A 12,666-nucleotide genomic window follows, 5' to 3' on the forward strand; every position below is an offset into this window, starting at 1 on the left:
ACTTCCCCATTGTTTGAAACTCACAAGCTATGACTAAAATAATTTCTTTCACAGAAAGAAAAGGGAAAAAATAACACATCTGTTTGTCTAGCTCCAGTGTATGGTGGATGTAGCAGCAATAAAAATAAAATTAAAACCCAAAATGCAAAATTCAAGGCAAGGCAGGTCTCATCCTGGGAGGCATGCAGGTCATCCCTGTCTGGCTGGTCTCCTCTCCCTGCCTGGAGGTTGGACTGAGGGACATTTCACAGTGGCAGTCTTCATGAGGAGAGGCCTGGGGTGGACACTGCTGAGGGGTCCAGAGGCCTGTCCTTCCTGGGCTAGGTGGGTGTGTCAGAAGGTGAGGGAGCCTGAGTGGCCAGCCAGATACTCCAGGACAGTGGCCAGTGTGGCAAGTACAGCACACCATAGATGCATCAGGAGGTCCTAGGCAGCAGGGCTGAAAGGGATGACCATCCCACTGGGGAATGTGGGTCCTCTGCAGCACAGGTGAGGCTCCTCCTACCAAAACCTCCTATACAACCCAATCCTACTCTAAACGAGCCTCCAAGACAGGATGATGGAGCTGGGGTTGTGCAGGCTGGCAGCCCGGGGCAGATTTGGGGTCTGGGCTGTGAATAAGGAAGGTGCTGGGGAGGTGCTGAGGCCAAGAGGGAGGTAAGGTGGGGCTGAGACAGGAGGCTATGCTCCTCTCTTGTGAATGGCAAGTGAGAGAGACCTGAGGAAAGGAGGTGGAACCTCCCTTTCCACAATGGGATATTCCATCAGCTGCAAAGCAGAGGGCGCAGCTGACTAGGCCAAGAGTAGGCCTAGCCAGGACCTGTGTGACAGCAGGAACAGTCAATGGGAAAAGCCCCTGGGTGTCTGATGCCCTGCACATGACAGCGCGGGCAGAGCCAGGTTTCAGGGCCCAGACTCCTGGTCGCCTCTGCCAACAGGCCCCTCTTTCCTCCAGGCTCAGCTGGTTCTTGGGGCTCTGCAAGGCGTGGTATCTATCCATAGAGTTCTTAGTTGGAAACGTTGACAGATGCAGGGCTGAGGGAGGGGTGCCATAGGCCTCCGGGCGCTGGAGCCAAACTTGGAGGGCCCCTGGTCACCAAAGTTCAGAGAAAGAGATGGAGGACTGGGGCCTCGGTCGCTATTCTGCAGAAGAGGGGCTCTATACAGAGGAGGTGGAGTGGATGGAAGCTTACACACGGGCTGACTTGGAGAAGGTGGCAGGGCTGACTACCCCAGCGAGGGAGCCCCGCCCCCACCCAAAAGCCTCACCCCCGAGCCCCGCCCCATCCAGGGAGGAGCTCCAAACCTGTCCGGAAAAACCCCACCCCACTCGGGAGCCACATTCTTGCCCTCTCCTAGAGGACCCCGCCCGCCCCGGGAGGAGCCCCGCCCCCGAGCCAGGCACGCGGCTACTTGCAGGTGTGCACGTCGTAGACGCGCGCGCACTCTTGGCAGCTCACGTAGCAGCACCAGTGGAAAACGCAGAGGCACTTCTCTCTTCGCCGCTCCGCCCGTGCGTTGTGGCCGCGCCCACAGCACAGCAGGTCGCAGCCGTCGATGCCCGGCGAGCTCACGTTGCAGGTGCGGTCGCGCGTGCCAAAGGAGCCGGTCTCGGGGTTGGGCTCGCAGAAGTTGGGCGAGGCCTCGTAGTAGACAAGGTCGCGCTCCGTGGGCTCCTTGAAGTAAGTGTAGCGTGGTCGCAGCGTCTCCACCCAGCCGCGCGACTCGCGGTGCTTCTCCACCATCATTTCCGAGGCGCTGTCGTACTTGTCCTTAAGGAAGTCCCCGATGGCGCGGAAGTCGGGCTGCGACCACCAGCAGGTCTTCACCTCGCAGCTGCCGGACAGCCCGTGGCACTTGCACTTAAGGTGCATGTGATTGGCGATGGCCTGGAGGAGCGCGGGCGTCAGGGCGCCAGGGCGCGTGCTCAGCCCCGGTTCGTCTGCGCCGGACAGTCTCCCAGGAGGTTGCTCCTTGCCTGGAGCCCCCCGAAGGCTCACCGGGCAAACCCAGCCCACCTACCTGCTTCAGAAAGCACCTGGGGCAGGGAGTGGGGAGGGGTGGCTCCCAGGAGGAGCAAGTGCCATTCCCTTACGTGTGCCTCCCCTGGCCAACCCCAGCTCCCCGCAAGGGGCGGAGTGGGGGGCGGATGACAGGGCATGGGAGCCTCCCCGTTCTCTCCTAGGCTGAGTCTAATTCTTCCGCATCTATGACAGGGTGAGAGAAGGCCCAGGCTGTAATGTGATGATAAAAGTGCGGACATAAAGGAGGAATGTGTTAATTCTGACCTGGAGAACCCAAGCCCGGGGCCCAAAGGTGTATGTGGGCTGGTGGCAAAGTTGGGGGCTACCTGAGTGTGGGTAATGAGGGTGGTTTCCATTGAGCACCTGCAGGGCCCAGGAAACTGGATTCTTGGATAGTAGAGGAGTGGGAAGAGGAGGAGCAAGGCAGTGTAGGGGACAAAGCTATAGGGGCCTTGAGGCACCTGAGGGTGGACATCAGAGCCTGACTGAGGATTATGTTTATGTTTCTCTGTGGGGAGCAGGGAACCCCAGGTTCTCTTCCTTTCTCCCTTTGGGGAAGAGGTGAGGGTGGGTGACTTAATCTGACCTAATGTTGCCTTGTCCATTGTAGTGGGCACCATCACCCTCGAGTCCCTGAGATGTCACTGGTCTAAACTGAGAAGTGCTGTGAGTGCAGACCATACACTGGGTTGCTGTAAGTCACCAGACTGCCTACAAGAAGATGTAAAATATCTCATGTCTAATTTTAATATTGATTGCATTACTGAAATGACAACATGTTGGGTATAGTGGGTTAAATAAAATTTAGTATTAAAACGAATGTGAACTGTTTTCTTTTAAAATGTGGCTCCTAGAAAAATTTACACATACATGGCTCCCATTGAACACCTATTGGATGGTGCTGGGCTAAAGCTTCAGGTGGGCTCTGCATCCAGACCCTCACCCCATCTCCCTCTCATACAGGCCCTTTCCCCAGATGTCTATGAGTTGCCCCCCACACCAGTCCATTTCTGTCTAATCTTCATCTTTTCTTTTGTGGCCAAGTTTTTCCAAAAGCAGCTGCTTCCCACCTCTGCCTGCTCAGTCTCTTGTTTTTTGTCTTTTTAAGTGAGAGAAGGAGTGATAGACTGCTGCATGTCCCCTGGTCAGGACCAGGACCCACCTGGCAACCCTCTTCTGGACCTGATGCTTGAATCAACCGAGCTATTTTTAGCACCTGAGGTTGACACACTGGGACTAGGAAAGCTCTCCTCAGTGCCTGGGGCCAATGCTTGAACCAATTGAGCCACTGGCTGTGAGAGGGGAAGAGAGAGATAAAGGGGAGAAGCAGAAGATTGCTTCTCATGTGTGCCCTGACTGGGGACCAGACGTCTGCATACTGGGCTGATGCTCTATCCACTGAGCCAAAGGGCCAGGACCTCAGTCTCGTTTTAGTTTGACTTTATATGTATCTATTTTAAAGAGCCCAATATTTCATAAAATCTTTCAAAAAAAACAAGAGTTTTGGACTCACTTTCACATAGATAGCACTTTCCTAATCACTAAGGCAGTGCCACGTGCCTCTCATAAACCTTATGTTTGGCATGGTCTCTGGACCTCTCACCATCAACCACTCTGATGCACATTTCCAAACCTCTTCCTGCTGTAAGAACTAGAGCAGTGGTAGTCAACCTGGTCCCTACCGCCCCCTAGTGGGCGTTCCAGCTTTCGTGGTGGGCAGTAGCTGAGCAACCAAAGTATAAATAAAAAGATTTTACTATAGTAAGGGGAGAAGCTATTTTTAGCACCTGAGGTTGTTTTATAAAGATTTATTCTGCCAAACTTAGCATAAAGTACTTGGTAAGTAATTATTATTATAAGGTCTACTGTAAAGTTCTGTCCGTTTCTATCATGTTTCGACATGTAAGCACATGTTTATTTGGCTCATGAGTGCCTCTCTATTTTTATCACTTAATGTATACATACTGACGTAGCAAATTAACTAAAACAAAGTTGATTCACGTTAGTCTTATGTGTGAAGCGATAGTGTACCCATGGCTACTGATAAAGTTCATTTACGCCACTGTAATTTTTACAAATTTCAACAAGGAAGAAATGCTACAGAAGCATGTCTGTCACATCCACCATATTCCCCAGACTTAGCACCCTCTGACTATCACTTGTTTTTGTCCTTACAAAATTTTTTGAAGGGCAAAAAATTCAAAAATGAAGAAGATATCAAACAAGCACTGGTTCAATTTTTCGCATCAAAAGATAAAACATTTTTCAAAAATGGGATATACAAATTGCCCTCACGATGGCAAGAAGTCATTAATAATAATGGCAATTATATTGTTTAATAAAGTTTATTGATGGTAAGAAAAATTTGTATTTTGTTTTATTCCAAAAACGGACAGAACTTTCCGGTAGACCTTATATGCTTTAACTTGCTGTAACTGCTTTATAGATTTTTTTTTTTTTTTTTTTTTTGCATTTTTCTGAAGCTGGAAACGGGGAGGCAGTCAGACAGACTCCCGCATGCGCCCGACCGGATCCACCCGGCATGCCCACCAGGGGGCAATGCTCTGCCCCTCTGGGGCGTCGCTCTGTTGCATCCAGAGCCACTCTAGCACCTGAGACAGAGGCCATGGAGCCATCCTCAGAGCCCAGGCCATCTTTGCTCCAGTGGAGCCTTGGCTGCGGGAGGGGAAGAAAGAGACAAAGAGGAAGGAGAGGGGGAGGCGTAGAGAAGCAGATGGGCGCTTCTCCTGTGTGCCCTGGCCAGGAATCAAACCCGGGACTCCTGCACGCCAGGCCGACGCTCTACTACTGAACCAACTGGCCAGGGCCATGCTTTATAGATTTTATAAAGTAAAGTTACTTCCCTACTTTATAAATCACCATTACTGTGGAACCAGTGGGCAGTTAGAAAATTTTACTACTAAAATAGATACAAAAGTGGGCGGTAGGTATAAAAAGGTTGACTACTCCTGAACTAGAGCATACTTCCAGTTAGATCAATGTTTAGTGCTGATGGTATTGGAACTGTTAAATGTCGTATTCAGTTGAGCCATGTGATATGTTATGATTACTTTTCCTTTCCTACTGGATTTATTGTTGCTTTTTAAATATACATATCATGGATTCAGTCTCAAGCTCTCCCTTAATAGTCTAAATATCTTCTTTAAGACATTCAAACACACCAGGTGTTCTATGGATTTCATCTCTTTGAGAGTCTTCTGGTAAATTTTATGAATTGTACATGTCTGGGAACAAATCTTTTCTACTTAAAAAGTTGAAAACATGATTTAGTTTGGCATAAAATTCTTGGCTGAAAATTTTTTCCCTGTCGACTTCTGAAAGCATTGCTCCATTTTATTCTGGCATTCATATTGTTCTTGGAGACTGATGACAATTTGACTCCTATTACTTTGAGTGAATCCAACCTTCTCCTGAGCAGCTTGGAAGACATGTCAGTGCTGTCAGTGTGGTGTTGGTCTTCCTTTCTTGTGCCAGTCACTTCTTGGGCCTGTTTGATCTGAAACCCATGATCTCCAGTTGTGGGACCTTCCTGGCTTATTTCTGTGCCAACTTCCTCCTCTTCAAGTTCATCATTGTCTTTCTTGGGTAGAGCCTCCATATTTTCTATTCCTTCATATTTTCATGTCTTTGTCTTTTTCCCTCTGCTTTGTGAAAAAGTGTCTCAACCATCTTCCAAGTTTTCTGCTGAGAGTTTTGTTTCTGCTATCCTATTTTTAGTTTCTAAGAGCCCCTTTCTCCCCTCTGAATGTTCTCTTATTTAATATCCTTCATGGGTACAGTGTATTCTCTTATCTCTCTGGGGATAGTGATAGTTTTCATCTCTCTTGACAACATCTCTTTCCTGTAAGTTAGGATCTTGTTTCTTTGTTTTGGTGTTTACCTTTGTGGTTGCTGGAGGCTTCCTTGGGTGTCTGGTGGTCCTTAGTTGTCTGCTCATATTTAAATATGGGCTATTAAAAAAATCTTGCTGGAAATATGTGTGCCTGAGAGGGACTCACCAACTTGAGCCCTTGTCCCAGAATGACCTGGCCACATTGTTTCATTGGAGAAGTTAAGTCTCTTCTCCTGGGTTTGTCTGATTTCCAGGGCAGAACCTTCCATTCTCCTACCTGGAGGGTGATCAAGTTTCACTGCAACATTAGGAGATTAGGAAGAGAAATGCATATATAGATAGACTGTTTTTACTTGAGTGGCCTCACCCTTAGCTGTGCTTAGGGCTCCACAGTCCAGACACCCCGTGCTTTACCCTTGTTAGAGAATAAACCTGCAGACTCTGGTAAAGAAGAGTTGTTGCCTGGGTGCAAGGAGTTGGACAAGAAGAGTTGGTGGGTTAACAAGTGCTTTTAAAATAGACTTTCAACCAGTCTTCTTGTTTTCAGCCCCATCCTTATCTCTGCTTCTCAAGATACCTGATATTACTCATTCTTGGGTTGTTTCTTAGATTTCTTCTGTACTGGCTTAAGACTCAGCTTTCTTGTGTCTACTGAGACATTGAGTTTTGTCAATCTGTCTTTTAGCTTTCAAAACTTTGTTGCCATTGTCACTTCTGTTTTCCATGTTCTCAAGAGTTTATGTTAAAACTACATTATCATTTTAGTGGATGTCTAGGAGGGTGCAGAGGGAAACACTTGTATTTGTTTTGTTGTCTTTAACTGGAAGCCCCCATTCATTCTTCAGTTCTGCAATTTCTATGATTTTTTCCTTCAAATCTATTATAGTATCTTTATAGTTTCGAGTTGCCTGCTGAAACCTTGCATTTTAGCTTTATGAACTAAACATATTTTTCTCCTGCTAATCTGTGTCTAATCATTGTAGTCTCTGAAGTCTTGCTGTTGTTTTAATTTTCTGATTCCCACTCATTCAGTATATCATCAGTTCATGTACCAGGTTATTTTTGTTTGTATGTTGGACATTGTATTTGAAAAATTATTTGTAGCCTGACCTGTGGTGGCGCAGTGCATAAAACGTCGACCTGGAAATGCTGAGGTCGCCGGTTCGAAACCCTGGGCTTGCCTGGTCAAGGCACATATGGGCGTTGATGCTTCCAGCTCCTCCCGCCTTCTCTCTGTCTCTCTCTCTCCTCTCTCTCTGTCTCTCTCTCTCCTCTCTAAAAATGAATAAGTAAAATGAAAATAAAAAAAATTTTTTTTAAAAAGAAAAATTATTTGTAGAAATAATTTTCAGCCTAGCTCAAGGTTGTCATCCTCCAGAGAGGATTGGTGTGTGCTTTTTCCAGGTGCATAAGGATACAAGCATTTGGGATCACCTTAATTCATTCTCAGGTCTTGAGTTTTGTTTTTTTTTTATTTTGCACAGGTGCACAAGAATTTGTCTCCTTCTAGTTTTTTTTTCTCCCTAGGTTCCTAAGCTGAGGAGTGATTTTCTAGAGACCACCCTTGGTGGGCCCCTTAGCTCTGCTAGGCAGCTGGAAGTATAGCTCAGTGTGTGTACTTTCTTCCACCTCAGCAGACAACCCTGGATAAGAGCTACCTCAAGTACCAGGCTCAGAGTCCTGTCTTTTGGACCTGGGACTGCTAAGTCCTCACTCTATGGTTAGTTATTTGACCACTAAAAATCATTTTATGGAAGTATAGTATAAAAAAGTACATAGGTGCCTGACTAGAAAGTGGCACAGTAGTTAGAGCGTCAGCCTGGGATGCGGACGACCCAGGTTCGAAAGCCCCAAGGTCACTGGCCTGAGCGCGAAATCACTGGCTTGAGCCCAAAGGTCACTGGTTTGAAGCCCAAGGTCGCTGGCTTGATCAAGGGGTCACTGGCTCAGCTGTAGACCCCCCCAGTCAAGGCACATATGAGAAAGCAGTCAATGAACAGCTAAGGTGTCGCAACGAAAAACTAATGATTGATGCTTCTCATCTCTCTCCCTTTCTGTCTGTTTGTCCCTGTCTGTCCTTCTCTGTCTCTTTCTCACTAAAAAAAAAGCATATGCTTCATAATTCAAAACATGACAGAATTTCAGAAATCCCCAGCCCCTCAGAAACTCCCATCATGCTCTCTCTTCCAATGGTTATCCTCTCTTTTTTCAGGGCACTGATTCTGACAGCACTTCCATGATGACTGATGATACTTAGCACCTTCCCATGTGTTTACTGGCCAATTCTATATTTTCTCTAATGAAGTGGCTTTCCATTTTTAGCAAACTTTTCTACTGGTTTACCGGTCTTTTTAAAAAAAATTTGTGCCTGACCAGGCGGTGGCACAGTGGATAGAGCGTCGGACTGGGATGTGGAAGACCCAGGTTCGAGACCCCGAGGTCACCAGCTTGAGCGCGGGCTCATCTGGTTTGAGCAAAAGCCCACCAGCTTGAACCCAAGGTCGCTGGCTCCAGCAAGGGGTTACTCGGTCTGCTGAAGGCCCACGGTCAAGGCACATATGAGAAAGCAATCAATGAACAACTAAGGTGTTGCAACACGCAATGAAAAACTAATGATTGATGCTTCTCATTTCTCTCCATTCCTGTCTGTCTGTTCCTGTCTATCCCTCTCTGACTCACTCTCTGTCTCTGTAAAAAAATAAAATAAATAAATAAAATTAAAAAAAATTAATTTGTAAAGCTTGATATAGCTTTTATTTTTATTTTTGAAGATATGTCATCTCCTCCTGTGTGTGTTGTTTTCAGTTTCATGACATTATCTTTTATGAATAGACATTCTTAATTTAAATACAGTTCATATTATTCTATTTAGCTTTGGCCTATTTTATTTATTTATTTTTTTTTTTAATTTTTATTTTTTTGCATTTTTCTGAAGCTGGAAACAGGGAGAGACAGTCAGACAGACTCCCGCATGCGCCCGACCGGAATCCACCCGGCACGCCCACCAGGGGCGAGGCTCTGCCCACCAGGGGGTGATGCTCTGCCCATCCTGGGCGTCGCCATGTTGCGACCAGAGCCACTCTAGCGCCTGAGGCAAAGGCCACAGAGCCATCCCCAGCGCCCGGGCCATCTTTGCTCCAATGGAGCCTTGGCTGCGGGAGGGGAAGAGAGAGACAGAGAGGAAGGCGCAGCGGAGGGGTGGAGAAGCAAATGGGCGCTTCTCCTGTGTGCCCTGGTCGGGAATCGAACCCGGGTCCTCCGCACGCTAGGCTGACGCTCTACCGCTGAGCCAACCGGTCAGGGCTCTTTGGCCTATTTTAAATCTTTGCTGCCCTGGCCAGATAGCTCCATTGGTTAGAACATCGTCCTGATATGCAGAGGTTGTGGGTTTGATCCCCTGTCACGGCACATGTAGGAACAGATTGATATTTCTCTTTCCCCACTCTTCTCTCTCTAAAATCAATAAACAAATTTTTTAAAAAAAGAAAGAAATCTTTGCCTACCCTAAAAATGTCTCCTGGGTCTTCTTCTAAGCATTTTTGTTTGTTTGTTTTACCTTTTCTGGTAAAATCTTTTGAGTTTGTCATTTATTTAATATACAGTGTGAGATAGAAGTAAAGCTTATTTTTTTCCATATTGTGATTCAATTGACTGAACACCATTGACTGAAAAGCCCATTTCCCGCTCTGCACTGTACTGTCTTCTCTGTGATAGATCAGGTGATTATATACATGTGAGCGGTCTTTAATTGTAACAGGGCACTTTTTGCATTCCATCATGCATTTGTAGTTGTCTTCAGCGGAGAGATTAATGTGACTCACCTAGTCCCCATTGTTGGAAGTTGAATGTCCTTGTTCACTGTTCAGCCCTCTGCAACCCTCTAGTTCCACTGGTCAAAGCCAGTGCCATCTTTATTGTTGCTAATTCTACTGGACACCTCTAGGTCCCTATACTGTTACTTCTTCTTTTTTTTAAATAAGATTTTATTTATTCATTTGAGAGTGAGAGAGAGCGAGGGGAAGAAGCAGGAAGCATCAACCTGCAGCAGTTACTTCTTGAGTATGTGACTTGACCAGGCAAGTCCCAGGTTTCAAACCAGCGACCTAAGCATTCCAGGTCAAGTGCCTTATCCACTGTGCCACCATAGGTCAGGCCACAGTCACCTCTGTCAGTTTCTCACTGACCTTCTCACCTAGCCCTTTTTAGCAGGGTTCACAGCACCCTCACAGCGTGGTCCCACTAGGCTCTCCATCCCCAAAATTCTCTTTCTCCTTCTGTTCTCCATATTCTACCTAGACTAACTAACATGCAGTCTCACCTCTGGGCTGCCTAGATGCTCTCCTGGCCTCCCACCACCTAGATAACTTCCATTGCTCTGCATTTCTCCACTCATCACCGTTGGCAACAGAGGTGTTTTTTTTGAGACTCCAGCCTGGGTCTGGACCCTCTCCTGTACCAGGTCACCTGTGTTTGTACATTTCCTTATCACAGAACTTCCCACGGGGTGCTGTAGCTTTCTGGCTCTCTCTCTGGTTGTACAGGAGCTCCTGCAAAACAGGTCTTTATCCCATTCCTCCTTCCTGGTGACCCCCAACTCTAGAGGTGGACCTACCATTCTGTGTAGACAGTACTGTGTTTCAGACAGCCTGGGTCAGAGATGAGCAGACCCCCCCCCCCCAGCCTGGTCATCATAGCCAATGGACTACACTCTTCAAGGGACCAAGGCACACATCCTGCTCAGGAAACCTAATTCCTGGAGACCTACAGGGTTGTGCTCAGAGGGCCCCCTGGAACACACCTAGGGCACATAGTGCCGAGGTCAGAGACCTCCCCCCAACAACTCAAAATGCACAGGCCAGGTACACCCCTAGGACACACAGGTGGACTTACCTGGCGCCCAGCCTCATTGTTGTGGCGGTTCATCGCAGAGCGGGCATCGGGCCTGTTCTCCCGTGCATCTGCAAACTCCCGAGACACCATCCCTCCAAACTCGATGTCCTCGCTGCAGCCACCCCACTTCCATCCATGGCCTGGGGAGCCCTGGTGACGGCTGCTGCATCCACAGACGGCGGCAGAGCCCTCGGCGCAGGAGCGTGTCACCGCAAAGGCCACGCCAGCCGCTGCGATGGCATGCACAAAGGCGGACTCACGGGTGGCTGCAGAGACAGGCATGCGGTCAGTAGGGTGGAATGGGGCAGGGCAGGCTTAGGGGATAGAGTTTGTGTCTCCAGAGGACCCAAGGAGGAAAGAGAGCTCCTCCAAAGAAAGTCCACTCAGGGCAAAGGAACCCAAGAAATGATGCCAGATGGCACTTGTGGTGAGGAAGAGCAGGATGATGTAATCAGAAACATGGATCACAGGGAATTCTGGTGAGGACTTTAAATACTGCTGGCTGGAGGGAAATGGGAGTGTCCTTTGGAAAGCAGTTTGGCAGCTTCTAAAAACATACACATACCCCGTACCGTCTGACATTGCCATCACCTACTGGGTACTTACCCCGCAGAAAGCCCACATTGACGCAAAGACCAGGAAGCAAATGCCAGGGTTGCTTTATTTGTAACAGCCCCAAGTAGGAGCTTCCAAATGTCTAGCAACAGGTAAATGGATAGAAAACTTTGATATAAGATAACTAAGTGCTGAAATGTAATGTCCAAGGTGGTGACTGTAGTCACCACTGCTGTAATTTATACCTGAAACTTGCTGAGAGTGGGTCTTAAGTGTTATCATCACACACAAGAAATAGTAACTATGTGTGGTTGATGGATGTTAACAATACTTCGCAGTATCTACGCACATCAAATTATTATGTTATACACCTGAAACTAATACAATGTATTTGTCCATGATATATTCATAAAAAATATTGTGGCATTTTCATAAAATGAAATTCTATTTAGCGGTAATTGGAAAACGAGTATGGCTTCAAAATAATCATGCTGACTGAAAAAAGACCACCCTGTGGCCCTGGGGTGCAGCCCTCCTGCCCAGACTTCCTGGAGCTTCCAGCAGCTCTAGGACATGCCCAGAGTGTGGCTCTGGCCATGTGCTGCTGCCTATGCTGTTATTATGCCTGCACATCCTCCCCTTCCATCACCCTGGACACCAGGCACTGCCAGTGCACACCTCATCTGGGGGCTACCTGATGCCCGCCGCAGGACAGCTTCCAGGCCCCCATTAACCTGGAGGCTGGTATTGAGGCTACCTGGACTCTCGCATGCAGCCTCTTGCTTTCACACATGGGAAACTGAGTCAGAGGAAGTAACATTGATTTTGCAGAAGGGAAGTGTGGGCGGGCTGGCGCTTGGGAGGAAGAAGCAGGTGAGGCAAAAGGATCAGACCGAGGTGTATACTGGCGTCCAGGGAGGCCCTCCTGAACCTCGCTGGGCAGGGGCGGTGTAGCCTGATCCTGATAGACAGAAGCATTGAACAGCTGGTCTTGCAGGACAGTTAGGAAGCACACACAGAGGTGAAGCAAGGGCATGGGTGTTCTGCTGGGCTGGCAGGACCTGAAGGAAGCACAGGACATGGAGGGAGCAGCCTAGCACCTCCCAGCAGGACTTTACTTGGGAAGAATGCACCGCCTCCTGGGTGAGTGCAAACATTCAGAGTGGCTCCGGGTTCTGGGTGAAGGGGGTGGGACTGCCCTGGTTCCCCAGGTGAGCTGATAGAACTCACTCCCTCCTCAGCTCACCATTCCACAAGCTTGCATATGGAGTGCCTGCTGTTTGCCAAGCCCTGCTGGAGAAACAAACAGCAGGAAGCCAGATGGCCTCATGGAGGTTCCCTGCA

The 12,666-nt window shown here is 48.0% G+C and overlaps 1 protein-coding gene and 1 long non-coding RNA gene across 2 annotated transcripts in view; one reads left to right on the plus strand and one right to left on the minus strand.

Moving 5' to 3' along the window:
- The window catches only part of WNT3A (Wnt family member 3A), a 50,277-nt gene continuing 37,611 nt past the window's right edge, over positions 1–12,666 (minus strand). The window contains exons 3-4 of the mRNA XM_066266283.1: positions 10,768–11,033; positions 1–1,889 (exon numbers count right to left, since the gene is read on the minus strand). Of these exons, the coding sequence (XP_066122380.1) occupies positions 1,410–1,889; positions 10,768–11,033 (746 nt within the window). The 3' untranslated portion in view covers positions 1–1,409. The remainder of the gene's footprint in view (positions 1,890–10,767; positions 11,034–12,666) is intronic.
- LOC136329780 (uncharacterized) lies at positions 1,451–2,812 on the plus strand. The gene is made up of 3 exons (XR_010730247.1): positions 1,451–1,581; positions 2,217–2,318; positions 2,635–2,812. It is a non-coding gene; the product is annotated as an uncharacterized lncRNA (long non-coding RNA).

Source organism: Saccopteryx bilineata, chromosome 1 (assembly GCF_036850765.1).
Source record: "Saccopteryx bilineata isolate mSacBil1 chromosome 1, mSacBil1_pri_phased_curated, whole genome shotgun sequence".
Classification (NCBI taxonomy): Eukaryota; Metazoa; Chordata; class Mammalia; order Chiroptera; family Emballonuridae; genus Saccopteryx; species Saccopteryx bilineata.